Here is a 13,762-nt window from a genome sequence, read left to right as displayed (position 1 = left end):
TGGGGGTACACCAAGTTCCATCATCTGTTTTTTTTTTTTTCAAGGGGAGAAAGAATGTTTAATAAATGGTATTGAAACAAATAGCTATCCATTTGGAATAAAAATAAAATTAGATCCTTATACCTTGTACCATGTAGAAAAATACATATATTACTAATGGATTTAAGAGTAAGAAATAAAAATACAAGTACCCAAAATTCTACACATAATTTTAGGGAGTTCACAGACTCCCTAAAGCCCATCCACAGATCTCAGATTATCTAGAAGAGGAATTGTTAATCATAATTTCCATTAAAATTTCAATGCCAAATATCAGACGTGTTTTCAAGATCAAGTCACATGCAACAAATGAAGATGAACACATTAACTCATTGTTGTATCTTCATAAAATCTCCAAACTGGAGCTAGAAACAGAGGCATGTCAATACAAATGGACAATGACTGAAAAAAAAATACACCAATTTAAATAAGTTTGAGTGCATACTGTACAAGTGTATCCATATGTCTGTTAGCCTCTCAGAAATATAAAATCAGCTAAATCTGTAGTACTTAAAATTTAATATATGCAATGTTATTCTCAAACTTGATTAAAATACTTAATAAATACAAGTTATGTTTAATATGAATAACTGCAACATACTTAAACATCTAAACATATAATAGAAATTCTATAATATTAAAATGCAATACTTTCACCTGCATTAATCTCATACACAATGGAAAAATACTTGCAGATAATTAGCATTAAGAATGCAAATATATTTTCACTGTGGAAGAAAAATAAGATTAGAAATCATATATTTGTGTAATCTACAAGGAAGCTGTAGATAGTCTACATTATGATATTCTATTTAAAATGAAAGCAATTCAGTATTTAAGTTTGCAACAAATTTACTCAAGGCAAAATATTTATTACAGAACAGGATCTTAAATCAAAGTAAGCAAGGCAACATTAGATCAACCATTTTAGTTTTTTTTTTAAATGAAGTGTAGCTTTAAATTTGTAATAAAGGTAAACATAAACTGTAACATGCTCTTCTCTTCTTATAAATGGGATGATGTAGAAAAGCAAAGCTTCAGTGTATAGGGATTGGAACCATTTGGAACTCTTATCTGGTAGTGATTTAGTGCTGTGAGGGCTTCTACTGCATCAGTTTTGCATTCCCATTCTAAGAGCCCAGAAAGTGTTTTGGCAGAAGGTTTTGCATCAAACACTTTATATTTGATGAATGTAAGAACTTCATGGTCATTACACAACTTTGTGAAGGTCTCTTCTGTGACACACAATGGAACATTATAATAATGAAGCACGCACGAGGGCGGCTGGATTATATTCTTAGATGCTTGGCCAGCACTTGTGAAGCGATTATTTTTGCTCATTGCAAAATCCTTGTAGCTACTTGTACCATCCTCCAGCTCAAATATTTGACTTGGAACAACTGAATGTTGTTTAGACACACAAACGTTAAGTCTTTTCCCAAATAACTTGACATTGTTAAGATGTGTGACAGCTCTTTCTACAGCGTACTCATCACCCATTTCTACCAGTGCTGTACCAGGAATGGTCTTCATAAATTTTACCTTTTCAATATTTCCATATAAGCAGAATAGGTTGAAGACTCTTGAACAATTCATCTTTAGTTGATGTAATCCACTAACCATTACAACTGAACCAGAAGGATTTTCTCCATGCATATAAGAGGAAGAAGCCTGCAGTAACGGATAGGCAACAAGCTCAGGTGTATCTCGAGAGCCCATTCTGTAACGACTTGGTAAGGGTAATAATGGACCATGGGATCCATAGCCATCATGTCTAAACGAAGAAGGGTGTTCTCCCAGAATGGCTTGTCTCTGGCGACCCTTTCCTCTATCTCGTCTTCCCAAATATGGTTTAGTGTAGTCCCAACTGTCATTGTCATTCCTAATAACATTTAGACGAGTTGGCCTTGCATATTCAATTTTTAGTGTGCAACATCCGGCATATATATCTGCTCCATTAAGTGCTGCTTTAGCTTTCTGGGCACAAAGGACTGATTCAAACTCAACCATTGCTTGTATTCCATTTCTCTTGAATATAACAATACGCTGCACTTTTCCAACAGGATTGCATACAGTATATAAAACATCCACTGTAATTGGATAGAGAGGATTCTGAATTGATAGCAGAAGAACTTTGTTGCCTCCTGATGGATCATCAGTATTTCCTGGCCGAGTGATCCTTTTGCTCGTAGAATAGTTGAAAAAAGCCTGCTGACCAGCTATGTACACGGGTTCATCTGCAGCAAACGTCACACATTCTTTGGCACTATCTATGTTCTCAAATTCCACTAGAGCCTGCCGTTTAAACGGCATCATCATCACATAGCATATTGTCCCAAATTTTTCCAGAGCCTCCACAAGGTCTGCTTCCACCACAGATTCACATAGTCCTCGAACATGGACAACGGGTGAAACAGAAACTTTATGACGACTTCCACCTGCCTCCGGCTGTGAGAAGCTCCGGCCGCCGCCGCCATCGCCCCCGCCCCGGGGCGTCGCTTCCCGGCGGTTCTCCCCTTCCTCCGCCAAGTAGTCGATCTCCCCCTCCTCGGTCTTGAGGCGCTTGGCCTGGCTCTCGTACTCTCTGTCCTCCTCGTACGACTCCCTGGGGGAGGATGAGGAGGAGGACATGGCGGCGGCCGGAGGGACCGGCCGGCAGGCGGGTGGGGGTGGCGGCGGGGCGCGGGCCTCGGACGCCGCTGGCCAGTCCCGGCCGCGGGCAGCGCCTCTTTAGCGAAGGTCTACGCCGCCGGGCCGTCCGCGGGGGCCGCGCGCCCAGGAGCCGGGTGTGTGCGGAGAGCAGGCGGGATGAGGAGGGCGCCCCGGGAGGAGGCTCCGGAGCGGCCGCTCCCCTTAATCACGGAGCCAACATTCAGCCTTTCCCTCCTCCTCCGTTTCCGCTCCCCCCATCATCTGTTTTTATACACATATCCCCGTATTCCCTCCCTTCCTTGACTCCCCCCCCACCTCGAGTCCCCCCCACCCTCCCCGCCCCAGTCCTCTAAGGCATCTTCCATCCTCAAGTTGGACTCCCTTTGTTATACAACAACTTCCCACTGACTATCTATTTTACAGATGGTAGTATATATATGTCTGTGCTACTCTCTCGCTTCGTCTCAGCTTCCCCTTCACCCCCGCCCCCTCCCAAACCTCGAGTTCTCCAGTCCATTCTCTGCATCTGCGTCCTTGTTCTTGTCACTGAGTTCATCAGTACCATTTTTAGATTCCGTATATGTGAGTTAGCATACAATATTTGTCTTTCTCTTTCTGACTTACTTCGCTCTGTATGAGAGACTGTAGTTCTATCCACCTCATTACATATAGCTCCATCTCATCCCTTTTTATAGCTGAGTAATATTCCATTGTATATATATGCCACATCTTCTTTATCCATTCATTTGTTGATGGGCAGAGAAATGCACATTTTTAAAGGTATTATTTTGTGCATTTCTAATCAGCAAGGAATTTTGAAAAAATTCAGAGTTGTTTATTGTCAGGAAAATGGACATCATGTTCTCCTGGTTGGTGTGTAATTGCTACTGGTCCTTGGAAGGCAATGGGGCTGCCATTGCTTTACATGCTTGAATGACTTCCATTGTATAGACAGACCGTGCTTTATTTACCCACTCATCAGGGGATGGACCTCTGCGTTGTTTCCACTCTTTGTCTCTTATGAATAATGCTGCGATGAATATTCATGCACAACTTTCTGTGTGAACATATGCTTTCATTTCCTCAGCTAAATACCGAGTGGAAAGCTAGGCCGTGTGGATACTCTTGTGCAACGTGGTGAGAACCTACCAGACTGTCTTCCACAGGGGCTTCTGCTGCGTTCTTATAACAGGGACTCCCTCACTGGACTGGGCCACATGGGTCTCAGTATCATAAACATAAAACAAATGCCAGCATGTGTACACGTGTCAGCGCTGTGGACACACCACACACAGGCTGATATGTACTGCAGCTGCCCCACCCATCCTGACCCACTCCTGGAGCAGATGAGGGGCTGTTTCTGTGCCTTCCCCCTGAGTGACACAGGAGGGCTCTTAGAGAGACCAGGCAGCCAGGAGGTCAGACCTTGTCCTGCTTCTGCCACGGTCACCCTGTGATGTGGGCAAGTCCCTTGGCCTCTCTGGGTCTCAGTTCCCATCCTGTCCAAGGTGTTGTGAGGTTTCTGCAAGTTACTACAGGTGACAGTGCTGTAGCTTAACCCCAGCAGAAGGGCTCCCCAAACAGGGGGTCCCAGTGGCCTATGATCAACATGTCATCCTCCATCCAGGAACACAGAAAGAGGAGAGGAAGAGAAGAAACTGGCGATTGTTACCCAGTTTGGGTGAGAAAGGACACAGAGAGTGTCTGAGACAGACAAGGGGTAAGGAGCAGGCAGCCTGCGTCCCTGCAGAGAACCCCAGGCTCCCGCAGCCCCTCAGCTCCCTCAGCCCTGCTGGCCTGGGCTCCAGAGGGAGGGAGGAGATCAGGTGTCAGCAGCTGTGGCTATATAGTCCCGGCCCTCCAGGGCCAGGCTCAGTCCTGAGGCTGTTGCCAGGCCTGGGAAGATGAAGCTGTCCAGTGCCATCCCTTGGGCCTTGCTGCTCAGCTCAGGTAAAGCCTGGCCCCAAGGCCCTTGTTCCTGGGCCTCTCTCTCTGCGTCCTGTTCAACTGAGGGATTTTGTAGTTTGTTTGTTGCAGACAGAGAAGCTGGGGGATTGCGGGGGGCAGTGATGCATTTCCTCCAGTGCTCATCACCACTCTCGACACTCAGCTTCTCTGTGCAGGGCGGTGCATGTTCACTCTCTTACTTTGACCCATCTGTAACCTCCAGTTTACATTTTGTTTTTCAGTTTGGTGTCTTTCAGCTACACTGGTTTCAAGTGCATGGAACAGAAGTAAGTACAGACAATGTTATTTCTCCACTTTCCCTCCTCACACAGAGATGTGCTTTTGTGTTGAAGCACAAATGCCTTCTCTGGGAGGAAATTTCATGGACCAGGAACCTGTTTGACCAAAAGGAACTGGTTTTCTTTTTTTTTTTTTTTTTCTTTTTTCTTTTTAGAAATTTAATTATTTATTTATTTAATTTATTTATTGGCTGTGTTGGGTCTTCATTGCTGCACACCGGCTTTATCCAGTTGCTGCCAGTGGGGGCTACTCTTCATTGTGGTGGCTTCTCTTGTTGCAGAGCATGGGCCTAGGCACATGGGCTTCAATAGTTGTGGCACACAGGCTCAATAGTTGTGGCTCTTGGGCTCTAGAGCATAGGTTCAATAGTTGTGGCACACAGGCTTAGTTGCTCCATGGCATGTGGAATCTTCCCAGAGCAGGGCTCGAACCCGTGTCCCCTGAATTGGCAGGCAGATTCTTAACTACTGTGCCACCTAGGAAGTCCAGGAACTGGTTTTCTGCACCTAACAGTCTGCCCCAGTCCTCACAATCCGTAAATCCAGTCTCTCTGGATCTCTGAGGACTCCCCCGTCCCTTCTCTCCACCCCACCACCTCCTCCAAACTCAGGAGCAGCCTCACTAGGGGAGGGGGGAAGGAGCTCCGTCTCCACACAGCAGGTGTCCCAGGAGGATGGAGCTGCCTCCTAAAGGCTGGAGTCAGCAGGGCTGAGGGGCATTGCCACGTCCAGTGTCAGAAATGAGAGCTTTGCAGGGAGAGGAAAGCAGGGCATCATGATGGCCCCGGGTCAGAGGGAAGCAGAGTGTCCTGTGGTGCAGGCTGAGCAGGGCTGGAGCGGATGCTCTAGGGATGTCCAGGTCTAGGTCCTGGCTGAGCACCTCACACACGTGAGCTCATTAGATCCCAAACGGCCCTGAGGAAGGTGCTCTGTGTATCCTCCCTTCCACGTGTGGTGCCTGAGGCTCACTGAGCAGGTCCTGTCCCCGCCCTGCAGGTCTGCACAGTGAGCAGGCACTCATGGTGCTGGGGGCTCAGGCCCCTCAGGGCCCCAAGAGCTGCTTCTGTGTTATTTCTCAGGCTGCGCCAGGCAGACTTACAGGAGGCAGAACAAGGGGTTTGTATCCACTTTTTGACCTCCAATCTGGCCATGGTCTTGATGATAAAGAATGATTTGGTGAAGAAGTGTTTTAATTTCTTTTTCACAGTTGTCAGAACTAATTGTAGTAAGGGATATGGGCCCATCAAAAATTTCTTAAAAGACTAAAATAAAAACAAAATTTGGCGGTTCATCAAACTTGGATTGTGGATGTTGGTTGTGAACAGGGCAGTGGGAGGTTAGGATGATCAGTAGTGGGGCGGGGCGCAGGGATGGCACAGCCCCCCAGGAAACTAGTACTGCTTCCTGGCACCTGAAATCCTTTATTCTGTTGTAGGGTTTAGTGACTGTGGGGGCATCATCAGAGACGATTCCGGCTGAATCTCCAACCACGTCGGGCTGAAAACAGAATGTGTCTGGACCATCCAGATGGACCCAGGTTACAAAGTTGTTCTGGCAATACCCCCTGCCAAGTGAGTGCTGAGGACGGGAGTCTTCTTTGCTGATGTTGTAGTTTTATGGGAAGGTGTCCCACTTGGCCTCTTCCAGTTCACCCTGCACCGTCCAGCACACACATCCAAACATATCCTGCCTTCGTGTCACTCCGCAATAATGACCCTTCAATGGCCCCCTGCCCTCTGCATCAAGTTTGCTTGTCTTAGCATCACTTTCAAATCCCTTCATGGTATAGCTGGGTCTCCCCTCCCTTTTCACCTCTTTTCCCCTCTGATCCCTCCCTGAGCTGACCCATCACACACTGAGCTGTGGACCCACCAGACCATTGGGCAGTTCTGAGCCTTTGCTTGCACTGTCCCCTCTGCCTGGAATGCATCCTTCTACCTCTTCCAGACTCACCACCAGCTGCTCAGGGTCCTCATTTTGTATTTGATGATTTCACTCGAGAACCAACTTTTCCATCACACCTGAAACCCTTTTCTGACTCTGTCGATAGGTGGGCAGATCTTCTCTGATTTGTGCTCCATCCATTACCCCATGCAAAACTCTGGGTGGAGTTACAGCGTAATATCACTCCTGCCTATGTCTTAGTTTGTGCCTATGAGAAAGAGAGTCTTATATTGTGGGGTCAAGAAATATTTTTAAACTAGTGAGTATATGAATGAATGAAAGACTGAATGAACAATTGGAAGAAAGGAAGAGAGAAAGAGAAGGAAGGAAGGAAAGAAGAAAGGAAGGAAGGAAAGAAATAATATGGTAACAGAAAGCATTGCCAAAGTAGCAACAAGTTACAGCATTCTACAGAAGATTAGTCTTCACAGATATTAACACAGGAGCTACATTTCCCTCAATTGCTGATCAAGCAACATACAGCTGACAGGGGTGGCCCAGATGGGTGATGTTATCTTTTCACTGAGGGCACTGCCACTCCAGACCTTCCACAGGGTCAGGACTCCCACTGGGTTAGGAGCTGCTCTGTGGGATGAGGACAACCTAGAGATGCTGCCTCACAGTGGGGCTCAGATCACCCACCCAACCCCAGCCCAGGGCTGAGGGAGGCAGGCATTGCCAGCATCACCATTTCCAGAAGACACAGAGGAGTGGGTTATTCTGCACTCCCTCTTATTGTCGTTTTGACTTTCTCAAAGATTGACTTTGGGTCTGACTGTCCTTGGCACCAAGGCAGGAATCCGTCTGTCCAGGAGCAAGTTAGTATAAAGGGTGCCAGGCGTGTGCCCTGTGAGATGTCCCTTCCATGTCTTGTTTTAGCCCAGAGAGGCTGGGGCCTCACTCCCCTGTGGGAGACACACTGGTGGCTAAGAGAGGATGACAGGCTGGGGACCAGGGCTGATGGCAGGAGAAGGAGACGGGAGAGCTCAGCAGGAGGGAGACCATCCATGTGCACTTTGCCCACAGCCGGTGGAGGTGGACGCCCCTCTCACCTCTGCTGGTCCTGGAGGCCGAGCTGGGGTCCTGGGCCCCACCTGCCAGGGATGCAGAGGCTGAACCAGGAGTGGCATCACACTCATGTCTGGGCCCTCCTCTGGCTCAGGGGTTGTTGCCCCAGGAAACATTCCTCAGGGTTGGCTGTATTGTGACGCTCAGGTGGCCTGAAGGACAGTGGCTCCTGATCCCAAAGTCCTCTGTGGGCTTCCCTGAGCCATAAATGGGGCCACCCAGGAGATGTGGAAGTCACCTGCAGCCCAGGGGGATGGGAAGTCCTCTGGTGGCGGAGGAGGGTGGTGCCCTGGGTGACTGTCCCCTCTTCAGAATGATGACTCTCCTTCCCTGTGGACACCAGGCCTGGGATGTCTCGTGAGCAAAGCTGTGTGATTGTGTAGAGTCCCAGGTTGGAGAGGCTGCCTGCAGGAGGGAACATGATTCCGAACACTGATGCCTGCCTTTCCCTCTGCTCCTACAGCTTTGACTGTAATGAAGAGTATGTGGAAATCCACAGTGGGTTGGAAAGATCTGATAACTTTTTGAAGCTTTGTGGAGGAGCAAGTATTTACTATCGATCTCCTTTTAATGTCATGACCATCAAGTACACCAGAAAATTTCAGCATCCAGCCTCTTCGTTTGATATATATTTCTATGCGTATCCAGAAAGTAAGTATATAGGTGGTGTGGGGGCATGCTTCTGGGCCCTCTCTAGTCCATTCATGGCTGCGTGGGAGCTGGGCATGTGGCTGTTTACATGGCTCTTGAAATAAGCTCGACCATCACCAGGTGAGCGCGAGTCAGTGTGACCCAGTGAGCTGCTCCAGAAACACATACCAGTTCTATCCCAGCATTTCTACATTCCCAGATCTTGGGCTTGAGAAGACCTGATATGAAAATTCTTTTACAAATTTTAGTTTTCATCTTGTGGCATATTTATCTCAAATATAAAATTTCCCTTTCTTGATCATTTCAGGTATTTTTAGTGTATTTATCTGAAATGTGTAATATACATAGTATGCTATACAAAATATATCTATTTAGCAGATGTGTATAATATAGCAGAATATATATGTAGTATACTATATGAAAAGTATGTTATGTCTGCTATATGTATGTACCTAGGGCAAACCAAACAAAGTCCCTCAAAATAGTTTCTTCTTTCTCATCAATGATTAGCAAAACTACCCCCCCACCACACACACACACTTACCAACTGGAAAAAAATGGTTATTAAATTGACTTAACAAAACTCTAGTTAAGTTGTTCTCCTCCCCACAGAATCCACATCTTTGCCTCGGGACTAAGGGTGGACAAGCACTGTGAATAAGAACAATCTTCCTTGAAGACTCCTGTGGAATCAGTTGACCATGAGGAGAGACAGCTCCCGGTCCCCTGTCTGATTGCACCTGTTCATCCCATCCCTCCATCTCCATCTTTCAAGCCTCCGGTCTCTTCCCTGCAAAGGAAGGCTTCCTACTACTGAGCTTTAGGTACTTGCCAATCTTGTGTTTGGATCAACTACTTATTACTATTTTCCTGTCGAATGAAGTCTCTTTACCTGAATCCGGATTTGTTATGTTAATTTGAAAGCCCTCATTTCACTGTATTGGAGTCTCAGGCATCACTGAGAGTGGTTGAAATCCCTTCTTAAGATCTTTAAAATAAGAGGGATTCTCATTTCCCTGAGATCTGTCTTGAGACAGGAGTGCTGCCTATTTACTATTTCTCGCACCTGCACAAGAAAAACCTCTACAGAAGCAGAAGTGAGACATTGCCTAGCTTTCTGGGAAACTTTCTGGCCATGCGGTTGATGATAAAGAATGTTTGTTGAGGGTGTGTTCCGTGTCTTCTGATTCCCACTAGCCAACTGTGAATTATCCTGCATCAGGGTCCCTTTAGAAGGTCTGAAAAGAGTAAAACATAAAGCCCACATTGTTTGTGGAATCATCAGACTTGAATGATGCTGCATTTTATCAGACTAATCGTTAGCAGGGTCAAAAAGCGCAGTGGCCCCCGCATGGCACAGCCTCTAATAGGCCTGGAACTGCCTCCATGTCCTTTTATTCTGTTCAGAGAGGAGGGCGAATGTGGGGGTCTCTTCACAGAGGAAGGTCATCACCTCCCTCGGGAACAACATTACCTGTGTGTGGACCATGATGATGAGGCCAACTCAGAAAGTCACACTGGGATGTCCCTTCCTCAAGTGAGTCTCTGGAGGTGAGTTTTCTTTGCTGCTGTTGTAGATTTCAGGCAAGATCCCATCCTGGTCTCTTCCAGTTCACCCTCCACCATCCAGCACAGGCATCTAAACACAGTCAGCTTCCTTACCTAAATGCCCATCAACAGACAAATGGATAAAGAAGATGTGGCACATATATACAATGGAATATTACTCAGCCATAAAAAGCAATGAAATTGGGTCATTTATAGAGACATGGATGGACCTAGAGACCATTATGTAGAGTGAAATAAGTCAGAAAGAGAAAAACAAATATTGTATATTAACCCGTATAAGAGGAATCTAGAAAAATGGTACAGATGAACCTGTTTGCAAGGCAGAAATAGTGACAGATGTAGAGAACAAGCATATGGACACCAAGGGGAAAAAGGGGGGATGGGATGAGTTTGGAGATTGTGACTGACATATATACACTAACTAGTGTGTATAAAATAGATAACTAATGAGAACTTGCTATGTAGTACAGGGAATTTCACTTTACTGTACAGTAGAAACTGATACAACATTGTAAATTAACTATACCCCAATTAAAAAAAAGAAACAATCAGCTTCCATTTTCACTTCCTATTGAAAACCCTTCTATGGATCTTTGCCTTCAGGATAAGGTTTACCCACCTTAGTAGAGTTTGATGAAATCTTTCTCCATCTGGCCTTGCCTCCCTTCTAACCTCTTCTCCCCATCTGCTTCTCTCAGTGCTGGGACACCACACACTGAGTTTTGGACTCACTAGACCGCTGGGCAGCTCTGTGTCTTTGCTCACACTGTCCCCTCTGCCAGGAATTCATCCTTCCAACTCTTCCAGACTCACCTGCCAGCTGCCAAGTGTCCCCTATTAGTATATCATAGTTCAGCTGAAGAGCTGACTCTACCATCACATCTTCCTGAATCCCTCAGGTGGACAGGTCTCTCTCCTTTTGCCCCATCACTTAGCTTGTGTAGAGCTCTGTGTGGTTTAAGTATACAGTATCACTTGCTTATTTATTCAAGCAATGTGGGTACCATTGTGGGACTCTAACTTTAGGGTCCTACCAATAATCTTAAATGAATGAATAAGTGTTAGGACCACAGACGTACTGTCAATGTTCCAATAAAGTGCTGCATTTGTCTCCAGACGGTCTTTACCAATGTTAACATGGGAGTCATGTTTCCTTCCATTCTAGGCTAAGCCAAACACAGCTCATAAAGGTGGATGATGTAATCTGTGTGACAGGTGGCCCCTGTGCCACCAGGCCTGTTGTGGAGTCAGGACCTTCGCTAAGCTACTCGAATGTGCCCTAGGATGACGGACACCTTGCAGATGGCTGCCTCAAAAATCGGACTTAGATTGTCTATTCAAACTTTTTGTCTGTAAACTTGAAAAAGACAATGTGGTCAAGAATCAAAAACAAAGAAAAGGAAACAAAGAGAAGGAGGTTGAGGCTGATGACTGGCCATTTCCTATGGGTTATATAATTTCTCGAGGGTTCAGATGGATGGACTGCTCTGAAAATTTCCCTGCATTGGCCGTTTGCCATTTTCAGAGATTTCAGGCTCCTCCTGTCCTTGCCTCTGAGGAGGCTCAGGTTGGGCCAAAAGCAAAACCTGTGCAGAAGATTCTTGTGTGTGTGTTCCTGCCAGATGCGTCCCCACAGAGCCTCCAGCCTGTCTCCTGTGAGCAGGGAGTGTGCTTTTGGCAAAGTGAGGTTGAAGGAGGGAGATGAGGAGTTAAGAGCAGAGAGTTTGAGCACCAGAGAGAGAAGTGGAGGGACCTCCCCAGGACAAGGAGGACGTTCATGCTCTTTGTCTCCCACTGGACAGACATGGACATGACGTTGCCTCTGCCCCTACTCTTGGAGGGCAAGCTTGGCAGCTGGAGTCATGCAGCTCCTCCCTCTACCCCATCTGCCAGGGGAGGGGTGCTCAGAAACCAAGGAGTTGCATCTACACTCTCACATCAGGAGAACATTGTTTTTCAGGGCAAAACAGTGAAATACTTTATTTTCTGCAGGAACCCTCATTCATCTCCCCCACTCCTCATTTTTTTCTGGGCCATCCTTCTCATGGGCAGCATCTTTGAGGGATGTGGTTGGTAAATACACCACCTCTAACCTCCATTGGTATTTTATGTTTGTTTTCCCTGGCATCAACCTAAAGAAAATAATTCACGGGTAAACAGCTCATCATGAAGTGCCTTGAGCAGCAGTAGGGAGCAGGGTGAGGGGGTGGGGATGGCAGGTTATGATAAGTGGAACACTAGTGACCAGCTAGGGCATGGCTCCCAGGGCACAGTGCCAGGACAGACTCCAGGCAACCGTGTCCACCCAGAGTCCTACCACCTCCAGGGTGATGATGAGGTTGTCACAGACCACCTGCTGAGCATGACTGACTGATGGTTCTGGGCAGCATTGGTGTGATGACCTCCGGCTGTCACAGGAGAGGCGATGGCTTTCAAACATCTGGAAGGAAAGCCCTCAGCCACACGGATGCAGGCAATGGCCATGAGACCTTCAGGGAGTTCCTGAAGTGACATGGGTCGTGGTGGGGGGCGGGAAGGGGATCATGATGACACTGGCAGTGACCCCTCAGAGGGATCATGAAAAACATCAGTGAACAGTCTATTTCTCAGAGTTGCTTCAACTTTGATTCCAGTTGGACACGCTCTGCTTTGGGTCTAACATTCCTTCTCATTCTCACCGATGCCCCGCCCCTGCCCACAGTCTGGCCAGTGAGTCCCCAGCGCCCTGTCTGGGCATGTTCCTTCCCTGCCCGCCCTGTCCCCCATAACATAACCTGTCCTCACGCTCTTTTCTGCAGTCCCTTCTGCACATATGGCTTATTCTACCACTGCTAACATCCGTGCCCAGTAGAGGCTTCCTATCCAGATGTTAATAAAGACTCACAAGGCCCTGGAGGGTTTGCACTTGGCAGTAGTTTCCTGCAGAGGAACATGGGACTGAAAACACTGACATCCAGAAGGCAGCCTCAGGCATGCTTTCTTAGCTGAGTCCTTACAGCTGTCCATTGGGCAATCTGGTGCTGGGCTCTGGCTGCACCATCGCAGGTGTAAAAAGAGGTTTTGCTCAGGTAGAGTCTTTCCTTGTACCTTTGACTGAATCACAACTTTTGAGTCCACAGGGCTGGCCAAAATTCACAGATAGCCTTCATCCCAGCTTTGGCCTTATCTATCTCTTAGTATCTGTTAGTTTCTTTCTTTCAATTGGAGAGACTAAATAATTTTCTTTCATCTTAATCAACTTTTGGATCCTTCCCGAACCTTAAGTTTTGTTAATGCAGCCAGTTGGCCTGGATGATATTCATGCATCTCTGGATGTTTCAGAATCTACTGTGTCCATCCTCCTAAACTCTAATCTGGGATGAAGACTCAAAGATAACTCTAGGGGTATTCACTAGTTACGACCTCCCTATGTGCATGTGATGAAAAGTTAACTCAAACTAGCTTAGGGCACAGAGAATTGGTTGGCTCATATAACTGTGAAGTCCAGTGTGGACAGGCTTTAGCCAGAGCTCAATTTAGATGCTCTAAGGATGTCATCAGGCTCTTACCCTCTCTACTTGTCCTGCCTCTGCTTCCCTAAGTGTGTTGTCCTC

General features: G+C 46.7%; 2 protein-coding genes across 2 annotated transcripts; one reads left to right on the top strand and one right to left on the bottom strand.

The window, feature by feature from the left end:
• Nucleotides 1–451: 451 nt before the first annotated feature.
• LOC130853759 (heterogeneous nuclear ribonucleoprotein L-like) lies at nucleotides 452–2,670 on the bottom strand. The gene has a single exon (XM_057736072.1). It carries the CDS (start codon nucleotides 2,668–2,670, stop codon nucleotides 1,045–1,047), a length of 1,626 nt encoding a protein of 541 aa, XP_057592055.1. The 3' UTR covers nucleotides 452–1,044.
• A 1,925-nt stretch (nucleotides 2,671–4,595) lies between these two features.
• On the top strand, nucleotides 4,596–13,020 carry LOC130854170 (seminal plasma sperm motility inhibitor-like). Its single transcript, XM_057736933.1, has 5 exons — nucleotides 4,596–4,641; nucleotides 4,896–4,925; nucleotides 6,445–6,508; nucleotides 8,413–8,600; nucleotides 12,968–13,020. The coding sequence occupies exons 1-5, from the start codon at nucleotides 4,596–4,598 to the stop codon at nucleotides 13,018–13,020; spliced, it is 381 nt and encodes a 126-aa protein (XP_057592916.1).
• Nucleotides 13,021–13,762: the final 742 nt, after the last annotated feature.

The sequence above is a fragment of the Hippopotamus amphibius genome, chromosome 5, assembly GCF_030028045.1.
Source record: "Hippopotamus amphibius kiboko isolate mHipAmp2 chromosome 5, mHipAmp2.hap2, whole genome shotgun sequence".
NCBI lineage: Eukaryota > Metazoa > Chordata > Mammalia > Artiodactyla > Hippopotamidae > Hippopotamus > Hippopotamus amphibius.
Note: the sequence above shows the minus strand (reverse complement) of the source record. Positions and strands in the feature narration are given on the sequence as shown.